The sequence below is a fragment of the Pygoscelis adeliae genome, unplaced genomic scaffold (assembly GCF_000699105.1).
Source record: "Pygoscelis adeliae isolate BGI_AS28 unplaced genomic scaffold, ASM69910v1 Scaffold71, whole genome shotgun sequence".
In the NCBI taxonomy this organism is placed as follows: domain Eukaryota; kingdom Metazoa; phylum Chordata; class Aves; order Sphenisciformes; family Spheniscidae; genus Pygoscelis; species Pygoscelis adeliae.
This window is the reverse complement of record NW_008824356.1, coordinates 1,770,946-1,798,646: the sequence shown is the minus strand read 5'-3', so window position 1 is coordinate 1,798,646 and position 27,701 is coordinate 1,770,946. Positions and strand designations below refer to the sequence as shown.

The following is a 27,701-nucleotide window of genomic DNA, read 5'->3' as shown; positions in this document are numbered from 1 at the left end:
CTAATATGTCAAAAAGTAAATCTAAACACATCACTGTTTTTCACAAGATCTTTCAAGTATATATTATTTCTTTTTAGAAACAGGCTGTTTGCATTCTAATCAAATAAAAGTACACTTCCTTAGTGTCAAAGAAGAAGAAGAAACACAGTTTGGGACATACCAAAACAATACACTTTGAAGAAAGGCAATGAGCAACCAAAACAGAATTTCCCTTTTTTTCTTTTTTCTCTTTTTCTTGTGAGTTGTGCAATTTGTAAACACTGTAAGATTAAACTAATGTTGTCTAAATATTGAGTCTACCTGAACTGACCCTTATTCTACCAATTAATTTCCTTGACAAAAAGATACATGGAAAAAAAAAAATTAAAATTCTGGTAGACACAGGAGAGTGCCTAGGTCTAGTAAACAAGGGAGATTAAAGAAAAAAATCAGCAACTCTGAATCTGAAATAGCAAATTAGAAAAACTATAGAAAAAATGAATCATGTAAATAGAACAAAAAATGTAATCAGCAATCATGAAGTTGAAGTCTTCACTATTTTCCACCATATTTTCTTCAAGGCCAGTTAAAGCAAAATCAGTGGAATTTATGCTGACACAAAGCAGATGCAACACAATACAAAAATATGTCCTTCACTTTCAAGAATCACTCACAAACCTTATTCTTGTAAGAACCAGCCACCACACAAAAAAGTATTCCAGAAAAACGTGTCTTAGTTTGGCTTGCCAGGCAACCTTGAGATATCAGCTACAAAAAATTAATAATTCTGCAGTGGAATCCTGACCTGTTGAAAATAATTTGCTATTTTCTTTGGCAATGGAAGGGCTGGCACTATTTTGCCATTGAGTTTTGCCATCAGTTTCACTGCGCCTGAATTTTACTTGCTGGCTAATCATTTACAATGGGAATCCATTCTTGAGAGGCAATTCTTTGCGCTGCTTTGAGCTGAAGATAAACTGAGAAGAATTTTGGCTATCGGAAGACTCAGCAAAGATATGAGATCCAGAATAACAGTGATAGCTAAGAGTCAAGGCCCATGAACCTCTCACAGCAGTTTAATTCAATAATGATTTTCAGTGAAGGTATTCCATATTTATGCTGATGTAAATATGACATAGCTAGAGCAATGCGAGCTCCCCAGCTGGAGTTTGACTAAGATTCAACTACAATGGAGGGCTTATCTACTTGAATCTGGTCGGTGTGATATAAAACATCAGTGAATAAACTGTCACGGCTGGTAAAATGCTGCTTAATCATCAGCAGGCTGATGAGTCAGAAAGTAGTCTAAAGTGAAGAAGTTGAAAGGCATTTAAGAACGTTTTGCACTTAACTCTCGAAATATTTCTACAAGGCTCTAATGCGAGAGAATAAAAGTATGAAGGAACACAATGCCGAGGAGACAAGTGCAGATTTGTCACGAGTAGAAAGTTAAGGCAGACTTCCCCCCATTCAGCTCTCAATTCTCCTTTCAGGGAGAACGAGGCTTCCAGCTGTTGAACAAGACCAGCTAGAGCCTTTATTTACCTCCTTTCACCTGGAGTTCATTCATCTAAAAGCTGGAAATTTTCACCCGCCTATCTATGAACAGAATGGGATATCGGACAACATAACATCCAGTTACTACACCTATCAAAGATAAAGAAAAACTTTTTTTCCTGCAAAAGATGAGGCTAGCTGAGGCTGACAAGAGATTTTCAACTTTTTTTCATAGTATATGTAACATAGGTCTTATGAGCTTGAACAGTTATCTTGGAAACCAGAGCATCTGGCACTGCAGGATGTCACACTTAGAGTCCAATGTAGTCACATGCCCAGTGTTATAAACAAAAGTTGAATTCTGCCATTCATTTCCACTTCTGTATCTATGTCTTTTCCTCTTGCATTTTACAGTTTAATCAATTTTAGAATCCTAGCATCCATTTATGCAAGTACATCAGTAGACTGTAGTAACTTAAATAACATTCTTAACATAGGAGAGAAGTCATCTGTACATAATTTCTGAAAGACAAGGTTAATTTAGAAGTACTTTTTCATAGGTAAACTTTTCTATGATTTTTTTTTTTTAAATGGCCAGACAAGCTGTATGTTCTCTTTTTAGAGAAAGAAGTATCATCAGGATGTGCAAATAACTGAGTATTATATACTAGGGGGTTTTGTATATAAGAACAAAAGAATGATTGGAAATGTGCAAATTTGTAAAGGTACTGTCCTTCTTGGAACCACGGAGATGTTTTCTCTTTATGCAATTAAGGAAAATACACGCTCAATATACATTTTCTGAAACTAAACTGGCAGAGAGATGAGTAAGTAAGAACTCAACAATGAATATTTGGCAATTGGTTAACATGTGAACTCTAGAATTGCTTGACGAAAATAAGAAACATTTAAAGAAAAGCTTTAGTTAAAGAAAACTCTCTGTTACTTTGCCACCTATTTTATCTTCCCTTTTTTGCCTCTTCCTGTTGGTTTCCTTCTTTTACGCTTTCACCTATTAGCACTAATTTCAACCATCCAACATTATAACAACAGGTGAAAAACTGCACAGTTTATACCCCAGTAAAAGGCTGGATCATACAAAACTGGTACAAAATTCAGATTTTTAAGTATGAGAGGACTGCAAAATTATTTTAATCTTTTACAGAAAATCCTCAGATCAGTAGATAAATGCTAAAACCAGACTTATTTAAAACTTTAAAACTATTTTCATGTTGAATCAATATGCGTGTCTAGAACCTTGTTTAAGAAAACTATTCACCATGCAAAGTTTTAAATGCACAGTATCAAAGAATAATTTTTGACATTTTGATTCATACATGCTTATAAAGCTCCAAGACAACATGGTTTAATTATAAAACATATTTCTACTGCCTTAGTCATGCCAATTAAATTTGATTGGATACTTTCTTTATTCAACAAGCCCCTTTCATGTCATTTTAATTTACTGTCAAAGCAGCCTGAATATTGGAAACTAAATTATTTACTACAGCCCATAAGCCAATAATGTTCCATTTGTCTCGTACAGAGGGAGACTAGACTAACAAGATTATTAAGGACATTACTTGTAATAGCGAATGTCCTTCACTTTATTTGAGCTTCATGCTGTGCTTTCAGAGATCATACTTCAAAAGAGCTCCATTTCATTCCATCACAGAACCTCTGATATAAATTATTCTTTGCTAGCTTTGTAATACTCTGATCATAGAGAAAGTGGACCCATTCTTGTTGGGTGAAAACAGAGGCTTCTTTTCTAAGATAACTACATAGTTTATTTGTGCTAAACACCTTTGATGCACTCCCTTGTGCCAATAGCGCAGAAAAGGCAGAAATCAGCTAAATTTATCATACAATGATAACATCTCAGAGATTTAACTCACAAGGGCTTTGGTTGTCTTTGCAATGATTTCAAACCAAATTCTGCAATCTAAATGCGTGTGGTTAAAATCAATCTTGTAAGTTCTTAAAAACACCATGTAGAGAATGCAATAAATGTAATGGAGAACAGACTTGAGGAAACCAACAGATCTAGCATTTCACAAAAAGAAACTTGAAAAATAGAATACAAGTTGTCTAAGATATAAGCCTGTCATACAGACTGATAAATTGATAAGGGATTACAAACACAAAGAAAGACTGAAAAGATAATAAGCTGGGGAATGTAATTCTTGTCCTAATGTTAGACCCACTCTTTGCCTTTTTGTTATGACTCAAGTTCAGCAAGACTCTTAAATAGATTACTAACTCAAAGCAAATGAATAATCTTGTTTAAATCAATGGAACTGCTTACATGCCTAAAGTTAAGCACATGTTTAAATCTTTTTTTAATTGAGGAGATTTGTTATTTATGATATTGGAAAATATTTCAAAGAATCAAAAAACGGCACAGAGAAGTAGAAAGGTTTTTGAAAAACTGACTAGGAAAACCCTTCAACTTTAGAAAAAGACAGCTAGCATCTGGGGAAAAATCCTCCTTCAAGAACACTGGAAGAAAGGTAGAACATACGGTAATTCCTCTATCCTGACATACATACACAAGAAAAACACCCAACCTTGTGCAATGTACTGTATGCTGAATTTCAGATACCAGCATTAATGGGGTAGATTCGTGATTATTAAATACTAGCCCGATTTCTGCTGCACACAAGACTGACTATCCTGAGTTAAGGAGATAAATTTGAAATAGTTGTGAAAAAAGTAACAGGATGTAGCTTAGGGTCAGTACTGTAACTCTCACCTACTTACTAGCACTTGTGAAAACTGGGATTATGTCAGGTTTGCTATTTTCATCAATTTTAATTACCTTTTGTTTTTACGATGTAGATACACCCTGAGAGCTCACATGATACAATGTGATAGCTGTGAAAGAGTAAGGAAGGAAGAAGATGACAAAGATACAAGTCTCTTCATATCTGTCAAGAAAATGCTGGAATAGCCAGATAGTTTAAATTCTTAAAATCTTAAAGACCTTGGAAACATTCACCACAAACAGGGCCGAGTATAAATTTCTTAATTTAATCTACTAAGGACAGACTTTCATCAGTATTTCTGTATGCCTGTTAGGTTACCTGTTCAGGGCATTCACCAGTTAGAAGCTTTTAAATGATGATAAACAAACCAAAACAAAACAAAGTTCTTGAATATGCAGAAATAAAAAGTAGGAAAAGACAGCAGCAATGTTTTATTGACAAAAGCACTTTCTTACGATGGAGGAGGGCATAAGGTGATAATTTAGTGTTCCAGCACAGATTTACTGGATAATGGCCAAATATTTCAAAGCAAACACAGCTGTAATGTTTATGTTAAAAACAACAGGCCATGACGGCAGTCAGTCAGACATTCTGTATCCTTCAAGTACTGAAAATAAATTGTTTCTTTTCACACAATAAAGAGAGAGATTGCTAAAGTGTAACATGACAGAAACCTCTGAGAAAATGGTGTCCTCCTTATAGGAAGGATTTCTTATTTGCTTTTTTGAGTGCATCTTTAAGACAATCCCATTCACTAGCATCACTTAATGATTTTAATGAAATCAGAACTGAAACTTAGAAATAATACTACTGCTGTTAATGCCAAAATCCATAAGAATGGAGATAAGTTTTAATTCTTTATGTCTTCAAGACCATTTTGAGTCTTTTTTATAAACCTGGATTGGAACTGTATATGTTATACATATAAACAGTGCATGAGAATAGTTACAATCTGCTCCTGACAACTGAGCAGAAATTTGCCTTTAAATGGGGGGACTTTATCAAAGTGAGGGTTGCAGAGTTTGATTCTACAAAATCAGCTATGGCAAACACACACTCTCTTTTTATTCTCTCTGTTAATATGTGGCACCTCTATTTTGGGTAGTACAAATTCTGCCTTAGTACAAATTTACTGGGACATACAAAATGAAAAATAACTCAGTGGCCCACATTAAAAAAAAAAGTCGTACTGTAATGCTTATATATATTGAAATGTACTTTATGACTCTAATCCATTTAAGATATGCTTCCCTATGAATGTTTAGGTAAAGATGTTCCTAAGGCTTACAGTGTACTTACCAAACCCCAGAAAATTTAATAATATATACAATCCTAACAATAGTTCAGATTACAGAATTTGTATTTTTCATTTTTAGATTCCATTATCAACAGCTGTAAAATCTAGACGTCTTTCAACTACTTGGAAGTTAAAAACACATATCCAAACTTGGTGGTTTTTATTCATTTGACATACACTGACGGATGAGAATGCAATGAGCGTTCCTTTCAAAGCCTTTGAGAAGGTGCTATCTATCAGTTACTCACACAGGACAAACATCAGTATTTCCCAGCTCAGCTAAAAAAAGTGAAAGAAAAACCGGGGATAAAAACCCCCCCCAAAACCGCACCCTGAATTCAGAGGATAAATCCCATACTGTCCATGTAATTTTGTATGAATCAACAGCATAGATTCTAAATGTTAAGCTGTGTCTTGCAAGCAGTAATCCTGGTGTGCTTCCTGAATTGTCGCCGCTTTGTCTTCACGTCACTAATACTTCTTTAGCTCATGAGCTGATCAATGTTTTAATCCTTTTTTTAAAACTAAATTTTTAAAGAAATGTGCTAAGAATGCATAAGAGATTCTCATTTTATGCAGGAAGAAGTATAAATGCAGTATTAAAAAAAACCCCACACTGAAATACATATTGCACTTCTATACAAAGCACGTTAAATTTGTCTATTAATATATGTAAGCTCCATTTAAGTATTTTGTGTGTGTGTGTGTATCTAATTAAACACAGGTATGCATTAATGTATATGTAATATAGGCATGAACATAAATTATAAAAATATATTATATTCAAAGTAGTCATTAAGATTCATTCTAGCAGTTCTATCCCTGGGAAAACACAAATTAATACGGTTCCCATAACTGCCCAGGATACGTGTATGAGGAGCTGGAACTCAGCTGAGGGAATTTTGAAATCCAGTCTCCTGGTTTTTATCCCAAACATTTATTTCATATGAACCTAGGCGATAGGAAATACTTCCCTTTTTATATTCATGTAGGTTTTTTGATAAACAGCAAAGCTAAAGTAACTCAATGGTAAATTAGGCCTTGTAAAGCTATATAGAAAGATGATCAACAAGTAGTTTCATGTCACTTTTCTCGATTTACGTTACAGATATGTTTGCATTCAAAGATAAAAAGGATGAATTTTTTAACATTTCTGTATAAAAAATTATGTGCATAAACTAATGTGGGTTTTTTCCTGATTGAACTTTATACACCATGTTCCATTTTGACTGAAACAGTGAAATAACTAGCATGTTGCCTCTCTGAAGCCGAAAGCAATTTCCTTTTCTAATTTTAGTTATGCAAAGCCTATGGGCATCATCAGCATTTAGTAATTAGTTTTATAATTACTGCTGTTTTGCTCACTGTCATTCAATTTTTCTTACAACATGGTCTGGGATTGAAACATCCCACATCCACAGCTGTGTAAATTGCCATCCATTTATAAGACAAAAAAAGTATCATTCAACATACATCATTATTCAGTCAAGAATGTGTTATTGGTACTTAGGTGATGCTTTGAGTACATAAGCTGCCCAGTAAAATACAAAGAAAAGTATAATTCAAATACTTAGTAAATGCTATATAAGACAGGAAAGTCTGGAAAATCTAAACTGGAAATAAAAGAATTTCCATTAAATAACATTTCAGTCTATTATTGATACCAATATCTGTTCCAAACACAGAAAAAAAAATATTTTTTGTTTAAAGAAATATTCAGGTACTGAGCTGAAAAACAGTTGAATTCAGATTTGCTGATATTAAAATTTGATCATTATTGTTACAAGAATTTGTAGTCTGGCAACTAACTACAAAGTCATCTAACCTAGAATTACCTATCGATATAGTGTCAATACATTTAGACATGATATTGCAAATATTCTACATCCTTGACCAGTTAATTTTCTGAATCCTAAAAATACGAATGCGTTTTGGTATGACATATTCATTTAAACCCAACAATTTGTCTTAAAGATATTACACTCCACCAAATTAGACATTGGCTAGAATTCTTACATTACTCTTTTACAAATGCCATTTTTCAAAATTTATATTTTAAAAAAAAATTATAATTCGAAATATGATTTTAATCATGAGGTTTTTAAAGGCTAGAAATGTAGTAGTCAAATAAGAATGAAAAATCTACATTCTCTTCTTAAACTAAGCATAATTTCTTCAGTGAGCAAGAAGTGCTTTATTTTCTAGACCATGTCTGGTTTAAAAAATAATCATGATGAGAAGAAAATTCCCACGGAAGGTTCTGCTACCATGTCAGTCAGCTACCATGGATGCTGACCTGCTACAGCAGAGCTGTGCTCTTAGGGGGAACCATCTTCCCTCAGCAGCAGTGAGACCGGAGAGGGCCGGTCTCAGAACAGGACATCAGCAAGGGGACGATTCATATTTGCAATTCCCTCCTTCCTACCAGAAAGTAGAATAATATAGTCCTTTTAATCTTCTTCCCTATCTTTTGTCAAGCTTAGCTAGGAGAAAACAGCTGCTAATAAACATAAAGATGTCATACACAAAGGGCAAGATTGTGCACAGCCCAGTGAAGGGGTAGAGGAGATATCCTGCTGCAGAGGAAAAATTTAGGCAGATTGCTTTCAAGGATTTTTGCATCGTGTCCTCTATTTTATGTTTTGTGACACAGCTACAGAGTCTTACATTTTTGTCTCAGTGAACCAACGAGGAGAGGAAAATAATTCTAAACATTTTTTGCTACTCTTTTTATTGAAAAAAATCTTAGTTTAGAATATTTTTTAGTTAATATATAGCATTCAATATGATCTGAGTCAGAAAATTCATTGTTTTCCCAAAGAGTAAAAATTTAGACCCTTAAACAAAGCCTGAAAAACAAAAACAAAGCTTTGCCTACAGTCATCTACAGAGTATGGGATGAGAAGATCCTCAGAGTCAAGACTCGGGCAATCGCAGTAGTTGTTACTTATTACTCCTCCAGCCCTTACTAACTGTTCTTACCTATTGCTCCTTACAGATTAACAGTTACAGTCTACTCCACCCCCACCCTCACTAATAAGGTCTATAAATTGCTTTTGTGGGCCTCTCAACCTTATTCCTTCTACAGGAAGGTGGTAGACTCCACTCACACAGGGTTACCAGCAAGGCTGTGCCATCGACACAACGCAAAGCTCATCGGGGGCTGCACACCCCACCGCAGCCTGCCCAGCTCCTGCCTCGGCTTGACCTGCTGTAGTCCAGCAGAACCACAGTCTCTCTTAAGGCCACAAAACGGCAAGGGTGTCTGTCCCTCGGGACACAGGTCTGTCAGGAAATCTCGAACAAAAGCATGAAGTACACTTTTGAAGGACTGATGTCTACACACCACGCCAACAACTGGCTTTTGGCTTTTCTGAATCTTTTTGTGTTTCTTCTTTTACGATGGCAGAACTCTTCAAAGTGACAAAGGGGTTTTTTTGAGTTTTTCTGTTGGTTTTGGAGTGTTTTGGGGGGAGGGTGTTGGGTTTTTTTCCTTAGTATATGAAAACCCGCGTACGGACAAATATCATTACCATCTCTATCCCCCTTCTTTCCTTAAAAAGAAATACAAAGGAACCATATTGTGCATAATTTTTTAGTAGAAGAAATAATTTCCGTTTTTGAACCTCTGAAAACATATAGCCAGCTGGGGGATTATCTGGCTATATGCAACTAGATCACTCAAAACAAAAACAAAAAAACCCTCAAACCAAAACAGAAATCCAAACACAAAATCTGTGACATCCAAATTTATGCATTTGTGCCTCAGAAGTTTTGGGCTCAGTTACTAAAACACACAGATCCGCATGAAAAGCTTTTTCATCTCTGAAATACTAACAACACTTTTTTTGAAATACTGCAGGAAACACACCTGAATAAAACCAGATTATTTCTAACAGAAGAACTGAAGTATTTTGTGCACTAATGCACCATTCAAGCTAGATGAAAAGCATGTCATACACCATGCCTTCCACTTATTTGAATGACATGCTACACAGTATTTCAAAAAAAGCTTCAAAATGTCCTCTTCACATATTGTTCAGGACAACTATTACTAATCTACAGGAATATCATTACAGAAAGATATTTTAGAAGCTGGAGTAACTGATTAACTGGAATCTATTTAGGTGCCTGTTTGGCACATGGGGCACAATTTGGTGGTGAAAAGCCAGGAGAGGGGCTGCACCTTCCTGCACTCCTAGCAGCGAGAGCTGCGCTGGGAATTCTGCACGTGTAAGTCAAAGGACCTGAAAATCCCCTCTTCACTTCAGATGGACCCAGTAAAACATTGCGAAGTGGGAACAGAGGATTCACTATGGAAGAAATGCTGCCTGATGGATGGAGCAGATAACATAAGTTATCAGCTGTAGCACTGGCTTTTTTGCTAGCTTTTGAATACACTCTGCAATAACATGTACAAAGTATTTTGAGATCTTTAAATTACAATTTTCATATAAATGTGAAGAAGTAATATTGTATATTCCAGAAACCTCTTCATTCATAAAATATTCCTGGCCATATGTCTGCAAACGAATAGCAATCACCAAAATGGCATGAAACATGGCACAAAAAAGTGTGAAAAATAACACATGACACAGATCTGATACATCTTCAGGGAGAAGTTTCAGGGGAAAACACTCCTATGCTAGCAACATTCAGTGGCTATCAGAAATTTATTTCTTCTCATTTTGTCAGTGCCTATTAATCCCAACTATACTGACAGTCAAAGGTTAAAAAAGGGAATAAATTAACATTATTGTCAATCATTACATACAGAAGAATAATTAACTCAGTATGTTTATTTATCTACTTTTGCTACTTGATTAAATGAATGACTGATGACAGGTTCCTTGTTTTCTTTTCTTTATTTTTGTCAGTATAAATGATCAGTATGAAACTAAACGGAGGCATTAAAATGAAATTGTTAGAAACATAAAATATACTACAGATGGATTCAGATGATTTCAACTTTCTCATTACCCTATAGTAACTTACTAAAATACATTTATATTTATACACAAAGAACTCCATTAATAGCAGAAATAATCTGTAACCTGACTTACTTTCCTCTGAAATATTATGTATTACTATTTAGGTTTCCCTCTAAAAAGAGTGCTTTAAAAGTTCTGTAGAGAAGTCGTGCAACTGAATGCAGTTATCCAATTTATCCTTGGATAAATATCCAATGTATCTTTGGATAACTCATAACCAACAGTGTGTGCAAAAAGGCCAAAGTATTCTTAAATGCTGGCTAGTGTTCTGAGTAACACAAGCCTAGTAAATAGTTTTGGGGAAGAAATCAGGGCGAATATGGGTACGGTAAATTGAAAAATTGTCATTTGGGTAATGTGAGATGAGGGAAGAAAGTAACAGAGATAGAGTCAAGTCTCTCTTCAGTCTGCCTGTAAGAGTACACCTGATCTCCTGGCAGCCTGCTGCCAGGCAGGGCAGTGGTGAGTGATACCATTTCAGAGTTAAGGATTTTCTTTTCTTACTCGCTTCCAAACAAGAGAAGCAAGACCTAAAGTTCTGATATCACTTCCTTTAATGTAGCACAGAATTGAAGTAATTGCCCGAAATTTTTGAGGACAGACAAAATCCCAAGCCTCTGAAGTGAGGACTGAAACACGGTTTCCCCTGAGCTGACCAAAGATTGCTGTCTGGGCTAGGAAGTTAACTGAATGTAACTGCATTTTTGCAAAGTTAAAGGAATTTACCTAGAAGTCTGAGGAGACAGCTTTTGTATGGGATTAAAGAGTAAAGTATCTTTCTCCCAAAGCAATTCACAGTGGTAAATGGCTGAGAGCCTGAAACCTTTGTCTGTTACATACAGAATTTACTGTTGAGAACACAAACTGAAGGAAGTCACCAGCAAAATCTGCAGCTTCATTCACACTTGTGAAGAAACTATCTGACTCTGAAGAAGCCACGTTTTCTTGAAGGCTTATGTCTTTCCATTACTTGGAAATAGCAGAGACAGCTGAACTCAAATCATGCAGATAGTCTGAGTCCACTTAACTCTAATTTTGAACCAAGGGAAGTCTGGATTCAGGAGCTATTTTCTTCCTATTTCCATACAAATTCTGGCTCCAGTTAATATGCTGTCTTAGGAAGTGAGTTCCTTTTCCTTGCAGAGCCCTAACTTCTGTGCACCACAGTACTAGGATTGTGATTGTGTGCATGTGTGTGTGTAGAGGCGAATTTGAGGCAGGTCTGAGTGAAAGGTAACCTTTTGTGCATGCTTAGGAAGGATCTCCTGAGCTCACTTAGTTTGGCTGTGCTCTGGTTTCTCTTGTCCAGATATGAAATGATACCCAACATGCCAATGCAAGTTGTCTGAATAAGACAGGTATCGATCGGACTGGAAGGTGGCATAAGGAACTCTTCAGACAACCCTGGACAGATGTTTGTTTCCAGGGATGTTCCAAATTCTATAGGTAAGCTAACATTGCATTTGTACCTATCCTGGCCCATTCAATATCCTAACTGTGAAAGCCACTTCCCCCAAAAGGTTACTTCCCAATTTCACCTTGTGGTGCCTGCTCTCTAAGTTCAGTTCTCTCTACCACAGCCTATTCCTACTGAAATACTTAGCCATTGAAACAAAATACAAACCAAGGGTAACCTTCAGCAACCACAATTATTCCTGAGAATTTACCTCTTGACATTGTTCAATCCTTATCAACAAAAGAAATCCAGAACCACCACAATGACAGAGAAATCCACGTTAATTCCCAAAGGGAAAAAAATAGCCATTCATATTACACCAAAATGCATATCGAATATATGTCACTGGGATAAACCAGAGAATATCACACTGGAATAGATACTCCAATTTTTACTTTAGGCTTTTATGACACTGTTACTGAAATACTGTGTTCAGCTGTGGTTTCCTCCATACTGAAAATATGTTAGAAAATTGGATAGGACTCAAGTAAGAACTACAAGAGTGATTAGACTTCTGAAAGTCATTCCCTATAGTGAAAAACTAAGAAAGCTCAATTTATTTAGTTACTGAAAAGAAGGTTAAGAGGATCACAATACCTACATGTGGAAGAGATTTCTGACAGTAGGCAGCTCATTAATCTAGTGAAAAAGGCATAACAAGATCCAGTGTTTGGAAGCTGAAGCTGAAATAAGACTACAAATGAGGCACACTTTTTTCACAGTGACAGTAATTAACTGTTGGAACAATCTGCCCAGGGATGTAGTTGATTCTTTATCATTTAAATGCTTTACATCAACATTCGATACTTTCTAAAGAGATAAACCTGTATCTCAAACAGATGTAGAAAATACTGGATGAGGTTCTCTGTCTGGGGTCTGCAAGAAGGCAGACTGGATGTTTATCACAGCTGTTCAACATTGTACATCAACAAAACAGTTCTACAAGTGCTCTACACTTCAAGGACCAATCATCTCATGACCATCATATCTATCCTTTGTGTGCAGTTCAGTTCAGACTGAAAGGAGGCAGTCTCCAAAATTCATCTTCCTGTTTGGCAGGTAAAATAAGAACCCTTTCAGGATAGATATGGGCATCCTCAAAGATCATCCCATGCCATGTTCACTGTCTGGCATCATCACTGCTGGAGACCAAATTACATCAAAGCTGCCAGTAAGCACACACTGGAAAGCTGTTTGAGCACTGGCTTTGCCTGATGCTTCTACCCAAGGAACATCTGTGGGGCTGACTCCAAGGTAGCGATGGGTGAGTCAATATGTAGACCTTGTAAAACACTGGAGCTTGTAGTCTCAAGGCTGCCAAATGGCCTCTCAACATAGCTGTCTGTATGAAGAATACAGTTCCTTTATATTTAATGAGGTTGTTGGAGAATCAACAGCCTCCATGAGGCTGTTGAAGAAACCAGTTACAAAAGCAAAATGTATGATGAGGTTAGGTGAGCTGTTAATTTCCCCCTCAGTTCCTTAGTAATACTTGTGAAAGAAAAGTTGCCCTTTAAGTCTTCAGGATAGGATGTTGGAGCAAAAGAATAGCAGAGAAAAAAAAGACCACAGAGACAGAAACTACAGAGAGCAGGACAAGAAGAGTAAGTACCAGTGTTTGTGCACAAAATAAGCAGGAACAGCCTGACATATAAGGGTAAAGAGAAAATGGTGTGCTAAAGTATTAAATAAACAACCAAAATGTTTATCTTCAGAAAAAGAAAACCAAACACCCCATTTCTTCATCTCTAGAAAGGGACAGAAAGAAACATTTAAAATGTAAACAAAAATAAACACTATGCCCTCAGAATGTGGTATGAGGGTGGAAGCCCACAGAAAATCACACCTGGACTCGCCATACAATAATTGCTACAGGCTTCTGTAGTTTTTTTTAGAATACCTAGTTACTCTAATTTTTTTCTTGTGACACTTAACAGATTGGCAATGGACTACGAAATCTTTAAAAAAATACTGAAGGGGCTTTTTCTTTTTATAAGATATACCTAATTAAGACAATATAACACAGAGATTCAATATAAAATGGATTAGCAATATTCCTCCTATTTGATTGCTTCATTATCTACCCTGAGTGTAAACCTTAATGTTATTCTGAAAACTATCTCCTCACAGACATGGGTTAAATTTCCTAATGAAAAGCTCATTAAATACAGTATTCTTGCAAAAGACATGAAGATAGTGTTATTGCTTAAGAACTGGACTCAGTCCTGGGACATGGGAAGAGGGCTCTATTCCCCGCTCTATCACACACTTCTCGTGATATTGAACAAGTCACTCTTGGCTGGCTTTGCAAATGTGCTCAGCAGCTGCTTCTTATGATCAGATTACCAAAGTGCTGAAATCTTTTGAAAATCTGGCTATTTATTTTGTTGCTGAATAGGATCAGAGATCTTTTGAAATCTGGCCCCAGTTGGGGTGCTGCGCTCTTTTGAAAAGCTAGCCCTAAATCTGTATATGCCTCAATTTCTCTATTAGCATTATCAGCACTGTTCTGCTTCATCAAGAGGATGAGAAACAGCTGGCATACACAGCAATTCAAATTTGAAAGGGGATATATAAATGTAGAGTTGCTCTGATAGTTGTAGAAATGTCATATGTACTTAAATAAGCAAACAAAAAACCAGCTCCTGATTTTTCCTAACTCTTTACACAATTGTGGTTTTCTATAAAATCCGAAGTGAGGTAATGTTGAAAACATTATTCTGCTTGCTATAGGTAATGTTTGGGAATTGTCTATATGTATAAAAATGTGAACAAAAATATTTGTCCCTCTTCCTTTTATGATTATGAATATGCATTTAATGACTTTCCAGATGATGAAATAAGTCATGGAATTTTGTACTTGCATGTGGTACCACCCCATGCAAAGCAAAGCAAAAACAATTTTTATATGATACAAGTAGAACGCAAAGTGACAACACACACACATGCCTGTGCAGATGCACTCGGCTAACTCTGTGAGTAAGAATTATAGGGAGTGACGTGCTCAAGCACTGAAATTAAGGTAGGCATTTTCAAACAGCTCCATTTATGAGGAGGACTGTGGCACAACTGGAGTTAAGTAGTTTATTGGGGATTTGCCTTTTCTTCCTTAGGAACAGAAATCACAGTATGACTAATTTCAAAGGTTTTAAAAATAAAAATATTCCTCTTGGCTTAAAAGCTAGCAAAAACCAGAAAAGATGTTTTTTAAGGGAGCTTGATATTTTAAAACAACCTAAGTTCCCTACGGTGTAGAGATTCTTATTTTGCTTGCAATCTCGAATAGATGTAGAGGCTTACATGTTCTCTAAATTGTAAGCTCTCTATGAAGGGTGTTCTTTAATTACAGGCAGCTAATGAAAACAGTTTTTACTGATCTCTCTAATGTCCTGGGAAAGTCTTTACTATGGATTCATTGTATTCTACTTTATATCCCTGATTGAAATGGGAGACCACAAGAGCATAGGGATTTGGTGGAAACTCCATTTCCTTCCTCTGGCTTCAAAGAGAACAGTTGCAGAAATTAAGCTGCGTTGATATTGTGGTCAAACTTTGGTCAGACTGTGGTTATGCTTGCATATTATACAGATATAAAATCACCGCACTTTGGTTTTTAAAATTGCTGGGTCTACCTTCAGTATCTAAATCTCACTCCATTGACCACAGATATCCAATATAACTATTACACAAAAATAAGAATTATTATTAAATCCATGTACTTCAAACTTCACTTCCAGGGCTCTGACTATTATTTACTCCAAATATTTAGACGGTCACTTTGCAAAATACTAATAAATACATAACTGCAAACATATGAGTTGGGAAACATAGATTTAGTCTTTTCATTTAAAAATAATGTTTGTGTGTTTTCTTTCACTTCAGACAAAATATTTTCTTTGAGTCATAACATTTGACTTGTAATATAGAGTGATGTAACTCTTGGTAAAACAAATATTATAAAAGGCTATTCATTTACACTGCTTTACTCCCTCATGTCTACGTACTAATAAGGACATGGCTCCCCATCTGGTTTTTGTTTGGTTGGTTTTTTAAGGTCTCTGCTACATTCATTATCAGTTGGTTAATCTATTTCTTCAGCTCTTCATACAGATGTATTTATTATCCCTGCAACAGACTCAACAAGGTCTAAAAGAAGCAGTCATTCAACGGGAGATATACTGTAGAAGTTCAGATGATCCAGAAAACCAATAAGCTACATTAATAGAAGAAACAAAGGCTAAGCTCTACTGAATTTATCAGGACTTTAAGTATGTCCTTACATTCTCTGCTCAGCTGAGGAGACTAAGGTATGATGGCTATACTGAAACTGTTAAATCCAACCACAAAATCCAATTCCTCAACCACTTTCATTTGCAATATCAAGCTTTACTGAGGCTCTGTCCAAAACACTCTTCATAGCAAAGACACTTTTATTCTGCTCAGAAAAGGACAAATAAAAAGACAAACAGAAGTTCTATCAGATATTGTAATCTACAGATAGCAACAGCCTTTTTTCATTTTACATATCAAAAACTACAGCAGTGATTACTTTTTGTCTGTTTCTGATTACTAAAAGAAAAAAGCAGAATAAGTGCTTTTGGCACACCGGATTTATTGCACATCTGTAATTGGCTAACCCCATCATGTGCGTTATTTGAAAAAGTTATGTAGATGGAACATATAATTTAAGATATTCATGCTTCTAAAAAAGACCACCTGGAGCTAACCCATGCAACATAAAACATGAATGTAAAAATCATATGGAAACATTTTATTAAAGGTTTTGGAAAAGTGGACTGTTGTGGCATTGACTTTTACATAGCAGTTTCTACTGGATGACAATCCATATCATTATATAATGATGAGAAATTAACTTGGTTTTAATTTGAAAGTTTTCCCTGACTTATTTTACCATCATCGCCAAGGTTGGAGCCAATGCAACTGTCAATACTATTTTCCTCCTGACATATTTACCTCTCCAAGCCTGAAGCCCATGCTCTTGCCAAAACCCACTCAGCCAATACTGTCAATGCTCTCAGCCATGAATTATAATGAGAACGCCCACCATCTTCTAGCTGGAATGAGAAAGGTATGTTCTCAACTCAGGAGTGAATTTTGAATGACACAGTGAGGATTATTGTGCACAGAAAGACATGCACATTGAAGGAAGAAAGAATGAAGTCAAAAGTTTAAAACTTTTTGGGGTTTCTTTTAAATATTAATATTCTTCACTATATTGTTTTCATTACCAAGACTGCATTGAGAATGCAAACACGGAGAGAAAAACACAGGAATACAAAAAGGAGAGAGTGAACAGCGGAAGCTGAGTACAAGAGGAAGACATTATGCATATTCAGTGTTCCAGCTAAGGACTCATAAAAAAAAAAAAAGAATGGCTAAGAAAAATAAACTGTATTAAAAGAACATAATGAAAATGCAAAAATTACCAAGTCAGTGTAACAGCACAAGAAGAGACAAAGGAAGATGAATTGCAGTATAATAGAACGGAAATACAGTAGTGGCTGGGAGTGAGAGAAAAGACATTGAAGTCACCTGTTCTATTTCCTTGCTCTTAAAAACATGTACTGTTTGGTTGTTTTCCTATTTAATTGTTAAGTTGTAAGGTGGAGTTCTAGCAATAAACAACTCTTCCAGGGACTGACATCTGATTGACAACATTTTAGAAAGAGTATTAATTTGTTACCAGCAGTAAATGTTTTGTGTCTCCACAGAAGTGATGGATAGAACTTTTTATGATACAAATAAAGCACCATGAGAAACTAAATCATTCTATCATTTCTGCTAGAAGAACTGGAAGGATCAGGTAGGTTCTTTTTATGCTTTTGTTCATGCAAAAAAAGGACAGCTGAACTTGAAATGTTTTTCCCATTGTTCCTGTTCTACATCACAAGAAAACCAAAACCTTTCGAAGTCTTGTAAACAAAATTAACTACAAAGCAACAACCAGTAGCCTGGAGTTTAGGACAACAAAGGTAAAAATGAATATAATAATAATAACAACAACTTTTTCCATTTCATTATACTGAAATAAATAAATTTTAGGAGGTTTGATTTACTAAGCTGCACAAATCATTGTCTATGATCCAAACATGACTGTAATATGCAAATTTTAAATCAGCACTTATGCCATGTTTACTCCCAGTTCATTGATGATCATGCCTAGAGTGGTTTCTGCAGAAAACCACAGAAACTCCTTTCTTAATAGTACCTTTCACTTCGATCTGCTTTCCAAGATCAATGAGTTATACAGTTAATGAGTTTAGTGTGGTGCTGCCAATATAATGTTCTTCCAGTATTTTAAAACCGTAATTCTTATGCACTAGTAAGTCAAATGCCTAACAAATACTTCAGTACACAATGTCTATTCCTAGTTAATTGGACTTGCAATTTCAGAGAATTAAGCGGGATTTGTTTTATAAGAATTACTTTCCATTTATCCATGTTTGTTGAAAAAATATACAATCTTACTTTTCCCTTTAGTGGAGGAATTTTCCCAATATTTTGCCTACAACTGCTTTGAGGCTGGGACATCCAGTGCTAAGACAGCTCAGTACTGCAAACTTCACACCACCAGCACTGCAAAGAATGGATGACGCTGAAAATTGTATCAGAGGTAACCTGATTCCTTGTCTGAAGAACACATAAAAGACAATTTATTCAACAGTTCTGGAATATCTGAGAAACACTGCAAGCTGGGATTCAGGATAATGATGCCCAAGAGTTTCAGAGTCCCTTGCCTATACCGTGGCAGGTAACCTATCAAAGAAGCAACACGGAACTGTGGCAACCACAGCGAGGCAATGCCAGTGGATATTACTGAGATGTCGGGGGTTTCCCTGCTCTGTTGGGAAGATCTGCTTTTTTTGGCACACCTAAGAATTATACCCTTTTGTTTTTCAAGTACTTTTAAAGTTTGATTCAGACACAAAAGAAAGATTTCTTGTTTGCCCAGCAGAAAAGATAGAGGTAGCATTCATCATGTGTGGGTATGACTCAAACACAGAGCAGGCAGTTCATGGAGCCTCACACCTGGGACTCCAGCATTTGGATTCCAGCAGCAGAATGCTTTTGCAGGGAGGGAGAAAAAAGGAGGAACGAACAAGACAACAAAACTCACAACAAGCTATAATAATCCCGTTTTGTTCAAGAAAATATGATATGAACACTAACAGCAGAATTCTCCTCCCCAAGTTTTTGTGTGGATGACAACTATGATTGCGTATGTTCCATGAACACTGCTGTTAACAGTAACCTGAACTATAAAGACCTGTAGAATGGATTCTGTACAGGCAAGCACTTAAAGAAACCTGTATCAAGCTCTCCTGCCTTTGCTGCATCAGTAGAAGTTTTACTATGCCTTACTGCTAATGAGCCTATGCCATTGCCAGAACTCTTCCCATTTCTAATACACATAAAACTAATTTTTCTTTCATTTTTCTAATCCTGCTAGCTTTTTCCTTAGTGTCTCTGCTTGTCTTTGTCAACTTTCTGCACCTCAGACATTCCAGTTTATCTTAATTGCTATGTGTTTCCCTTTTATTCCCAAAGTTTTACATGAGTACACATACATATTTTTTAAAATTATTGATTTCACTTTCATTCTGAAAAAAGGATACAGTTTTACAATTTTCAGGTGCATAGGAAACCATCATTTCGTTAATTTTTCTTTAAGAGTTCTAGTCAACTTCTATTCTAATTTTTCCATCAAAATTTTTCCTCACAATCAATTTCACATATAAGTTTCCCCATTAGGCAATTAGTCCCTCAAAAGCACTGACTATATTGGTTGGCACCCTCATCCATCTGCAGAGACTGAAAGCAATCAGGTCATGATCACTTGTCACTAGGCAACCACCAACTCCGAGTCCAGTATTCTATTCATCTTATCTATCACAATGAGATTCAAACAGAGCTACCTCATTTTGGGTGCCATATCTTTCATACTAGAAAACCATCAATAATTCTCACAAAGAACATTAATGTTTTACCACTGACTATCTGAAATTTCCAGCACTTGTTTCTGACATTCAAACAACACCTAATTTTTTTTTTTCTTTAACCTATGTAACAGGTCAATGACTAAGCAACCTACTCCTACAGCTGCACTGCCCCTATGGCCCCATAAACAGGTTTACAACGGGGAGACATTATAATCAGTGTTTGATACTGGTACACAGTAAGAGCACTTTATAGTGGCCTACACATAAACAGGAATCAGATTCTTATAAGAATAAGAAAAATGCCTGCGAGATAGAGAGAAATAGATTACAGGGCTATCAAGAATTCTCCAGCACAAGAGCAGAAGCTCGACACAAAGCGGGATGGCCAGATTTGGAGACCCTTTTCATAACAAACAATACCACCAATTCATCTGCATTATGCTGTTTTCATTGGATTGATCTTTTCATGTCTAACAGTGAAAAACAATGTCTTAGGCCACAAACACTGAGGAATAAAGTAATTCTTATTTCTTTGCCCCTATAGATGGTTTCCCTGAAACAGAATTATGTGGTGGTTCAGAAGAGAAGGCTAGTCTTAGTGGAAGGCTTGTGTGGTTTGGCAGGGAAAGGCTTGTACTATGTTGCATCTCCTGCTCAGAAGTCAACACTCAGTTTAAAATATAAAAGGCTAACAACAGGTAACGTTATTTAAAGGAGTTTCCACAATGAGATCATTCAGAAGAGAACCATTTATTTATCTCTTAAAAATGCATACGTATCCAGCATAAAAATTATTAGAAAAAGGTATTTAAATTAATGAAAGTAATCCCACTTGACATTTGGGATAACAATTACCCTACTTTCCAATTATCGTTATTGCTTATTTTCCTTCCCAGAGAATTCAAAGCGCTGGACTTATTTCCTCAACGCCAAGTTCCATAGTATGATAAGACATCAAGTTCATTTTCAACCTATACTTACATACTTTGTTTATATTGAGAATGGATCCTTTGAAAAACATGCTAGTTTGAAGGAAACAGGTGTAATTTTGTTTTAAAGCATGATTTTTCTTCTTGTGATTATCAAAAGATTTTTTACTTCTTTTATTACCAATGCAGAATTGAAGTAACATTGAATGCTTTATTGCAAGCAACATGTCAGAGTCATATTTAGTTACATTGGACAAGAAAAATTCGGACAAGAAAAATTTCAGTCCACTGCAAACACTTTTGACAGCATCTGATTTCTTTTCATACTCACATATATTAATTCCAGACCACAGATGTGTAAAACTACCTAATTTCAGAACACGTAACACTAAAAGTAGAGATGGCTAAACTAAAAGTGACATTCTTCATGCAACCTACCAGTCGGTCAGTACTATTTACTGAAGTCCTTTTCACTCCTCAGCTAGAATCTCTCATTCACGTCTTCTTATACGGCAGAAGATAAGTGAGATTATTTTACTTATGTAACGTAAAATGTAAAGATTTGGCTTAAAAAAAAAAAAAAAGCTCATGATAAACCCACTTGTAACTTGAGATTGGATAATCCCACAATTGCTTCTTTTCATTCAAAGAAAAAACATGCCCAAAGTTGTCTTACATACTCTAGTTTCCATATGTCATGTCATTCTGCAGGAAATTATACTCATGGCCTTGCACAAACACTTGTATCTCCAAAGGCAGAAATGAACACCTCACTTCAACTAAGAAAGAATGAAAATCTAATAACTATTTTGATGTCATCATGGCAAATTTCCAGGACAAGGGTTTGCAAAATTAGGCACAGACTACTGGGTTTAATTGCTGCTTCAAAAGAAACAGAAATGGCAAATGCTTGGAACTCTCTTTGTCTTGAACACTCATGAGCCTTCTTTTTATAGTGACAGTGGTCCCAAGTCAGTACCAGTGTCCCAAAGACTGCCCAAAAAGGAAATACATGGCATGACTTTACATTAGTCAAACACATTCAGCACACCAGAGAACATCATGGTGCCTCACACCGCTCCTCTCCCTTCCTCTCTTCATTTGAAAAAAAGGAAGAAAATATGGCTTGGTGAAAGAACCTACGACATAGTGGAAAAGAACATAAAAAGCTGCATGATCTTTGAACACTTTCAACAGTTTGTGCTAAAACTATAATGAAATTTGGAATCAAATCATTTGAGGACAATGATATTCCAAAATATGAAGGTGCTCAGGAGAATTTGATGTTGGAAAAGGACTACAGGGCCTGGTATGGGTCAGGCAATCAGAACGCACTAGAGGACTTCAAGTGCCATGCCATGTAAAGCACCACTTACTGGCTGAACACACAGTATATACTATGAAAATACTTCCATTCCCACATCAGAACTTCCAGAAAACTCACCTTTGAGTGCAAAAAATTCATTAGCAGCTCATTTACTGTTCTTCTCAGAACACATCCCTTAAATACTGGGAGTCAAACAGACTTTTGGAGGGTTGAAAACAGAGGGGAATCATACTGTTATTCATAACATATTGTAAGTAGCATGCAAAGAATAACAATTTTATTCCTATTGATTCTAAATAACTTTTTGATTATTTTCTGCCATATGAGAATCATGTCCTGGTCTTTAAGAACTGTAATTTTTAAACTCATCTTCTGCACGTTGTGTATGTATTTGTTTATAAGGACTAATACTTCCTACGTACAGAAATCCTTAGACAATGTACCAAAAAAAATTGACTGAAGTCTGCTATATTAGAAGATGGAAAATTTATCCATTTTTAGCAAATGTCAAATCATTGGCTATTGCTTTTAAGATTAATAAAAGATATAATGGCTTCTAGATAGCCTCTAAATAAAGATTACTATGAATGGAGAAATGATTTACCAATAGTCACCACAATGAGATTTCTTTAAAGGTTACAATCATCAGTTATTTAGCTGAAACACTGCTGAGAATGCCTGGTCATTTCTTGAATAATGTATAAAGTTCATTGTAAATTTGATCTGTATTATAACAATACAGATATTTCTAAAATAATGGAGAAAACTATCTGTTACTTTCCAATTGCTCAAGATATTTCCATGAAGTAATTGACTCTGAAAATATTATATGAAGTTACTTGAGTGTTCATTTGCAAGCGCAACTTGTAGTGATCGCTACACAACAGGCATAAAAAAACAAACTCATCAGCCTTTATAGACTTTTAAGAAAAGCTGTGATAAATACAGGGCAGAGTAAAGGACCTTCCTGAAATACTAAATTAAAATAATTAAACTGCTGTACAGTACTGGGGGACAAATTTAAAACTAAGCTTTGAAATGTAATTATTAACAAAAGCAGACCATCACATTGGGGGGGGTGCGGGGAGGGCAAGCAGTTGCCTATGCAATGCAAGTACCTCTCATACAATTTTCCAAATACCTTTAAGTCTAGTTAGAAGATTGCTTGGGCATGCACAAAATATAATGTCTAGTGTTTTATTGTAGGATTATCATCCATACTTCACATGAAGCTGCAAGCTATTTATGTGAGCTTGTTTATCCATATAAACTTCTTCAAGGGCAGCAAAAAGCCACCTTAATAAATGAAAATGAATTTCTTTTGATGTAATTTCATGAATGTTTGATCAGAATGTGTTAACAGGTTTCTGTGGAAGGAGAACTGGTGAAGTAATAAAATATACCTGTACTATACAGTTAAACCTGCTTATGGGGAATTCTTATACAATGAAAACACTGTTTCATTATTTCAATATACTGACACATAAATAATACAATCCTAGTTAGTATAAAGCTAAGTACTCAAACAGGAAAAAAAAAGCAGAAATCCTTCCCTAGTCCTCCCCCACCCCTTATGCCTAGAGGAATGGGAACCATATCACCAGACGGGTGGAGGAGCAGGATTATTATATCAGATAGGGTGAAAAAACATTAAATGTTTACCTAGCTTTTTTATAGGGAGAAATGTGTTAATCTAGGCCAGACTATTTATGCTGTTGTCTAAGAATAAGGCTTCATTCTCCCTTAAAATTCTTTTCATCATTAGAATCTTTACACAAAAAAGAAGCTTCAGTATTCAGATATATATTCTTATTCTACAAGAAGATAATGAAAAACAGATCCCAGATACTCTGAAAACATACACAGAGATCTGCAGAGATCAGCCTTTCCGTGATACCGGACAGCTTGTAGAAGCACTGTATGTCTGTTAGCTACAGGAATTTTGGGAGGAATTATTTATTTTAACAGACAGCTCATGGATTGTACAGCAGAGTCCACTTTACATCCGCCTTGCAACACTGTTTAATTGCCTGAGAATAAACCCTCATCCTGAAAAAATGGGGAACATTTGCATATTATATCAGAAGCCTGATGAATCATGTTATACTCATGCTCTGGATGATGTAATTATTACCTTTTTTTTTCTCCATGAAAATTATATATGATGTGGCAGATAATATAAATGAAATATATGAAATGACGCAAATATGTCCAGCTACTAAATCATCAGCCTGAAAGTCCTTTGGGTTTTGCCCTCCAAGTCTATCTCCATCCATTGAAAATTGCAGCTTTCCTTAACTAATAGTACTTCCTTTAAATGGAAGAGCAGGTAAAAGCCCTTTGCACCATCAATACCAGTAACCCTTCATAGGCAGCTGTGGGCTGATAAATAAGATTCTATTCCCCGCTCCTCCCCCCACCCTTAAAGGTGGCTTTTTCTTTTGCCTCATGCTATATACAGTCTATCTACTTTAGAGTAGATCAAGAGTTTAAGTTTCATAATGTGTGGAAAAAAACTGCAGTGCTCGAATCTCATATGCCTCTTTCCAAAATATGTTTCCTCCAAAATGTAAGATCAGTAGCTGAAATAAAACAGGGTAGTTTTCTGTGCTGTCAAAGCTAGGACAACTACAATTCCCAGGTTTTGGTAACTTTGAGTTCTGTTAATGCAACTTGCTCCCTAATTCAAAATACTTAACAGACAGCAAGATCACATAACTAGCATGAGTGAAAAAAAAAAATTACAAAAAAATGTCCAGTTTACACAAGCCATTGGAAACACTATTTAGGACCAACATGCACACAGCCTCTAAAATAACTGTCTGATTCCTCTATTACCTGACTTTTGTAGCAACTCATGTCTAAAATGTTGATTTTGCTGCCCAGATGCTTACTTGAGCATGAAAAGAGGGTGTTCAATATTGAAAACAGTCTATTTTGGCGGAAATGTTGATAGACGCCTACTGGCTCAGAAGTCGAAGTAATTTCTATACACGTTATAAGATGATAAATAAAATCCTAGTCTCTAATCTGAAGATTTAAAAATTTGGATGTGATGCTCTTAAACTTCAGGAATACATGCTTCTGCCTTTAAGGTTTAGCCATCAAATTAAGAAATTGAGTCCTCAAATCAAGGAATAATGCCATCCTCCTCTCAAACGCATCCTTACACAAAATACTAGAACAAAGCAACACAATCATTGCTAAATAACTTCAAACAATTTAATCTACATCACCCAGAAGACTTAACTGTAATAGGTATATGAACAGGTTTGTTGTTAAATAAAAAATAAATAAAATAAGAGGTTTATTTCACCTTCACATGGTGTCTTTCTCATGCAGACCTCAGATTTCCACATTTGTATCCCTTTAAAGGATTTGATATGCAGGGAAAGAAGAAAGGATGATGGTAAAAATTTCAATTTAGAGGTTTCTAAAGGCTGCCATATTTGATACTATACAACATATTTACTCCATACCTTTTACTGATGTATTAGGTGGAGGTCCTTCCATTCTCAAGTTCCATGGAGGATCGCCTTGATTAGCAAAGTCCCTCATTTTCAGATAGCTAATTGTAAGTCGGATGATGGATGCCTTGTCAAGCTGGCTGGTAATGGCTGCAGGCAGCGGCAACAACTTTGCCAACTCATAGAATTCAAAATTCTCCTTTCCCCGGCGAGAGCGAGCAGCATCTCGGGACTTTTCCTTCCTCAAAGCTTGTAAACTGAAAGAAAATAAACAAAGTAGGACATTCATCAATATTAGTGCTCTGTCACATTTAACCAATTTGCTTTTTCACTGCTGGCCTTCTATACAAATTTCCAGATTTTCAAAATGCTGCTGTGTATGGATGTACAGACTTCAGGCTATATTTAATGGTACTCCAGTCTTTGAATGATTAAAACTAATGATAATATTTGAGTTTCCGTGGTAGCCAAAACATTAAGTAACTACTCCTAACTCATTTCAGCCGCTTTCTTCTTAGCCTGCCCTTCCTTCCTCTGCTGCCAGTCGAAAGAAAGGATTCCCAAGAATGCTATGTACATGTGGGATTTATCCGCATGGATGCCATTGCTTCTCCTCATCCATTGTAACCCAATTTTGTCTAAGTTTGTGCCAAATGCTGACTATTGGGAAAAGGAGGTTAAAAGCAGATGACTGAAGTGTGCTACCTCTGACAGGGGTTGCAGTGCGGCCAAGATGACCAAACGGGCTGTACAGTAGCTTCTGAGCCGCAGAAGTTTAAGTCTGGCGTAATAACATAAACCTTCCTGGATTTCATGAAGCTGCTCTTTATGAGAGTTGTTCAGCTGTCCTTGCTGTGGGAACAGCAACCTTTGTCAGAGGGGCGAGCAAGCAGTTAATACAGTAATGTGCTTCATATTCCTGATTGTAATTCACTACCACATACGTGTCAGACTGACAACTTTTTGGTCAGAAAGGACCTTCTGCTTTACACGGAGCAGGTGGAAACACAAAGACATTCATTTACTCCTGTTGCATCAGTGTATCACTTGCTACCACCCCTGTGCAATGCCTAAAGCTAACTCAGATTTTACTCCTGAGCTATTTGTTTTATTGGTGTATAACTGCTGAATGCACATTGTGATGATGGCGGGTAACTGCTGGGGTCGGTCTTCTCCCGATCTTTCCCTGAAACTCAAAGGAAACTCAGTTTCAATATATGATAATACAGCTTTGCAAGGGAAAAGGAATTAACTTTTTTTGTTGCATGGTTTGGGGCAGACAAAGAAATGTACAGTACGCTTCCCAAAAGATTAGGAGTCAATATGTAGATAATACAAAGAACAGATACTGCCTCTTTTTTCTTTTTAATGAGAGGTTTTGAACTTTTTTTTTTTTTTTTTTTTTTTTTTTTTTTTTTTTGAGACAGAGCAGAGTGTTCAACTCAGGATATGATAAACTTGACCATACTTCTGCCTTGGTGGATAGAGGTTGGTGCCAATGCTGGGGTTGGTGTCTGCCAATCACTGTGTAAGGTGAGTAGAACAGAACTGTTCTTGTCCCTCACAAAGACTCTATCTTTCCTTTGCTTCATATGTTTACTTATTAATTTGATGAAGTTACAGCCACAAGCCCATTAACTAGTCATTGGTTTACAACAGAGCTAGAATTCAACCAGTGTATAATGGAACAGCAAACACTTCTCTCAAGCTTCCACAACCCTTCCTGAAACCCTGGATTTTATCAACCAAAGAATCATAATGGCCAGATCTACAAAAGCATTCTGGCACATGAAGTAGATCAGTAGAATCTAGGCATGCAGGTCTAATACCATGATTCCGAGACTTCTATTTACCTATCTTTCTAATTTGGAAATAATTTAAACTACAGAGGTTCTCTTATTTTAATATTCTTAACCACCTGCATTTTCGTGGCTGTCTCTGCCACCTCAGACTTGAAAGGGCAGATCAGCTGGGCCCTTAAAACACAAATGAAATCTCTCCATCACACTTCCCTGAGAATGCTTAACAA

The 27,701-nt window shown here is 36.1% G+C and overlaps 1 protein-coding gene across 1 annotated transcript in view; it reads right to left on the bottom strand.

The window, feature by feature from the left end:
• NPAS3 (neuronal PAS domain protein 3) overlaps positions 1-27,701 on the bottom strand; it is a gene marked incomplete at its 5' end in the record, with an annotated part of 542,187 nt that overhangs the window by 410,341 nt on the left and 104,145 nt on the right. Inside the window, 2 exons of the mRNA XM_009319455.1 lie at positions 25,522-25,572; positions 25,685-25,929. Coding sequence (XP_009317730.1) covers positions 25,522-25,572; positions 25,685-25,929 — 296 coding nt within the window. The remainder of the gene's footprint in view (positions 1-25,521; positions 25,573-25,684; positions 25,930-27,701) is intronic.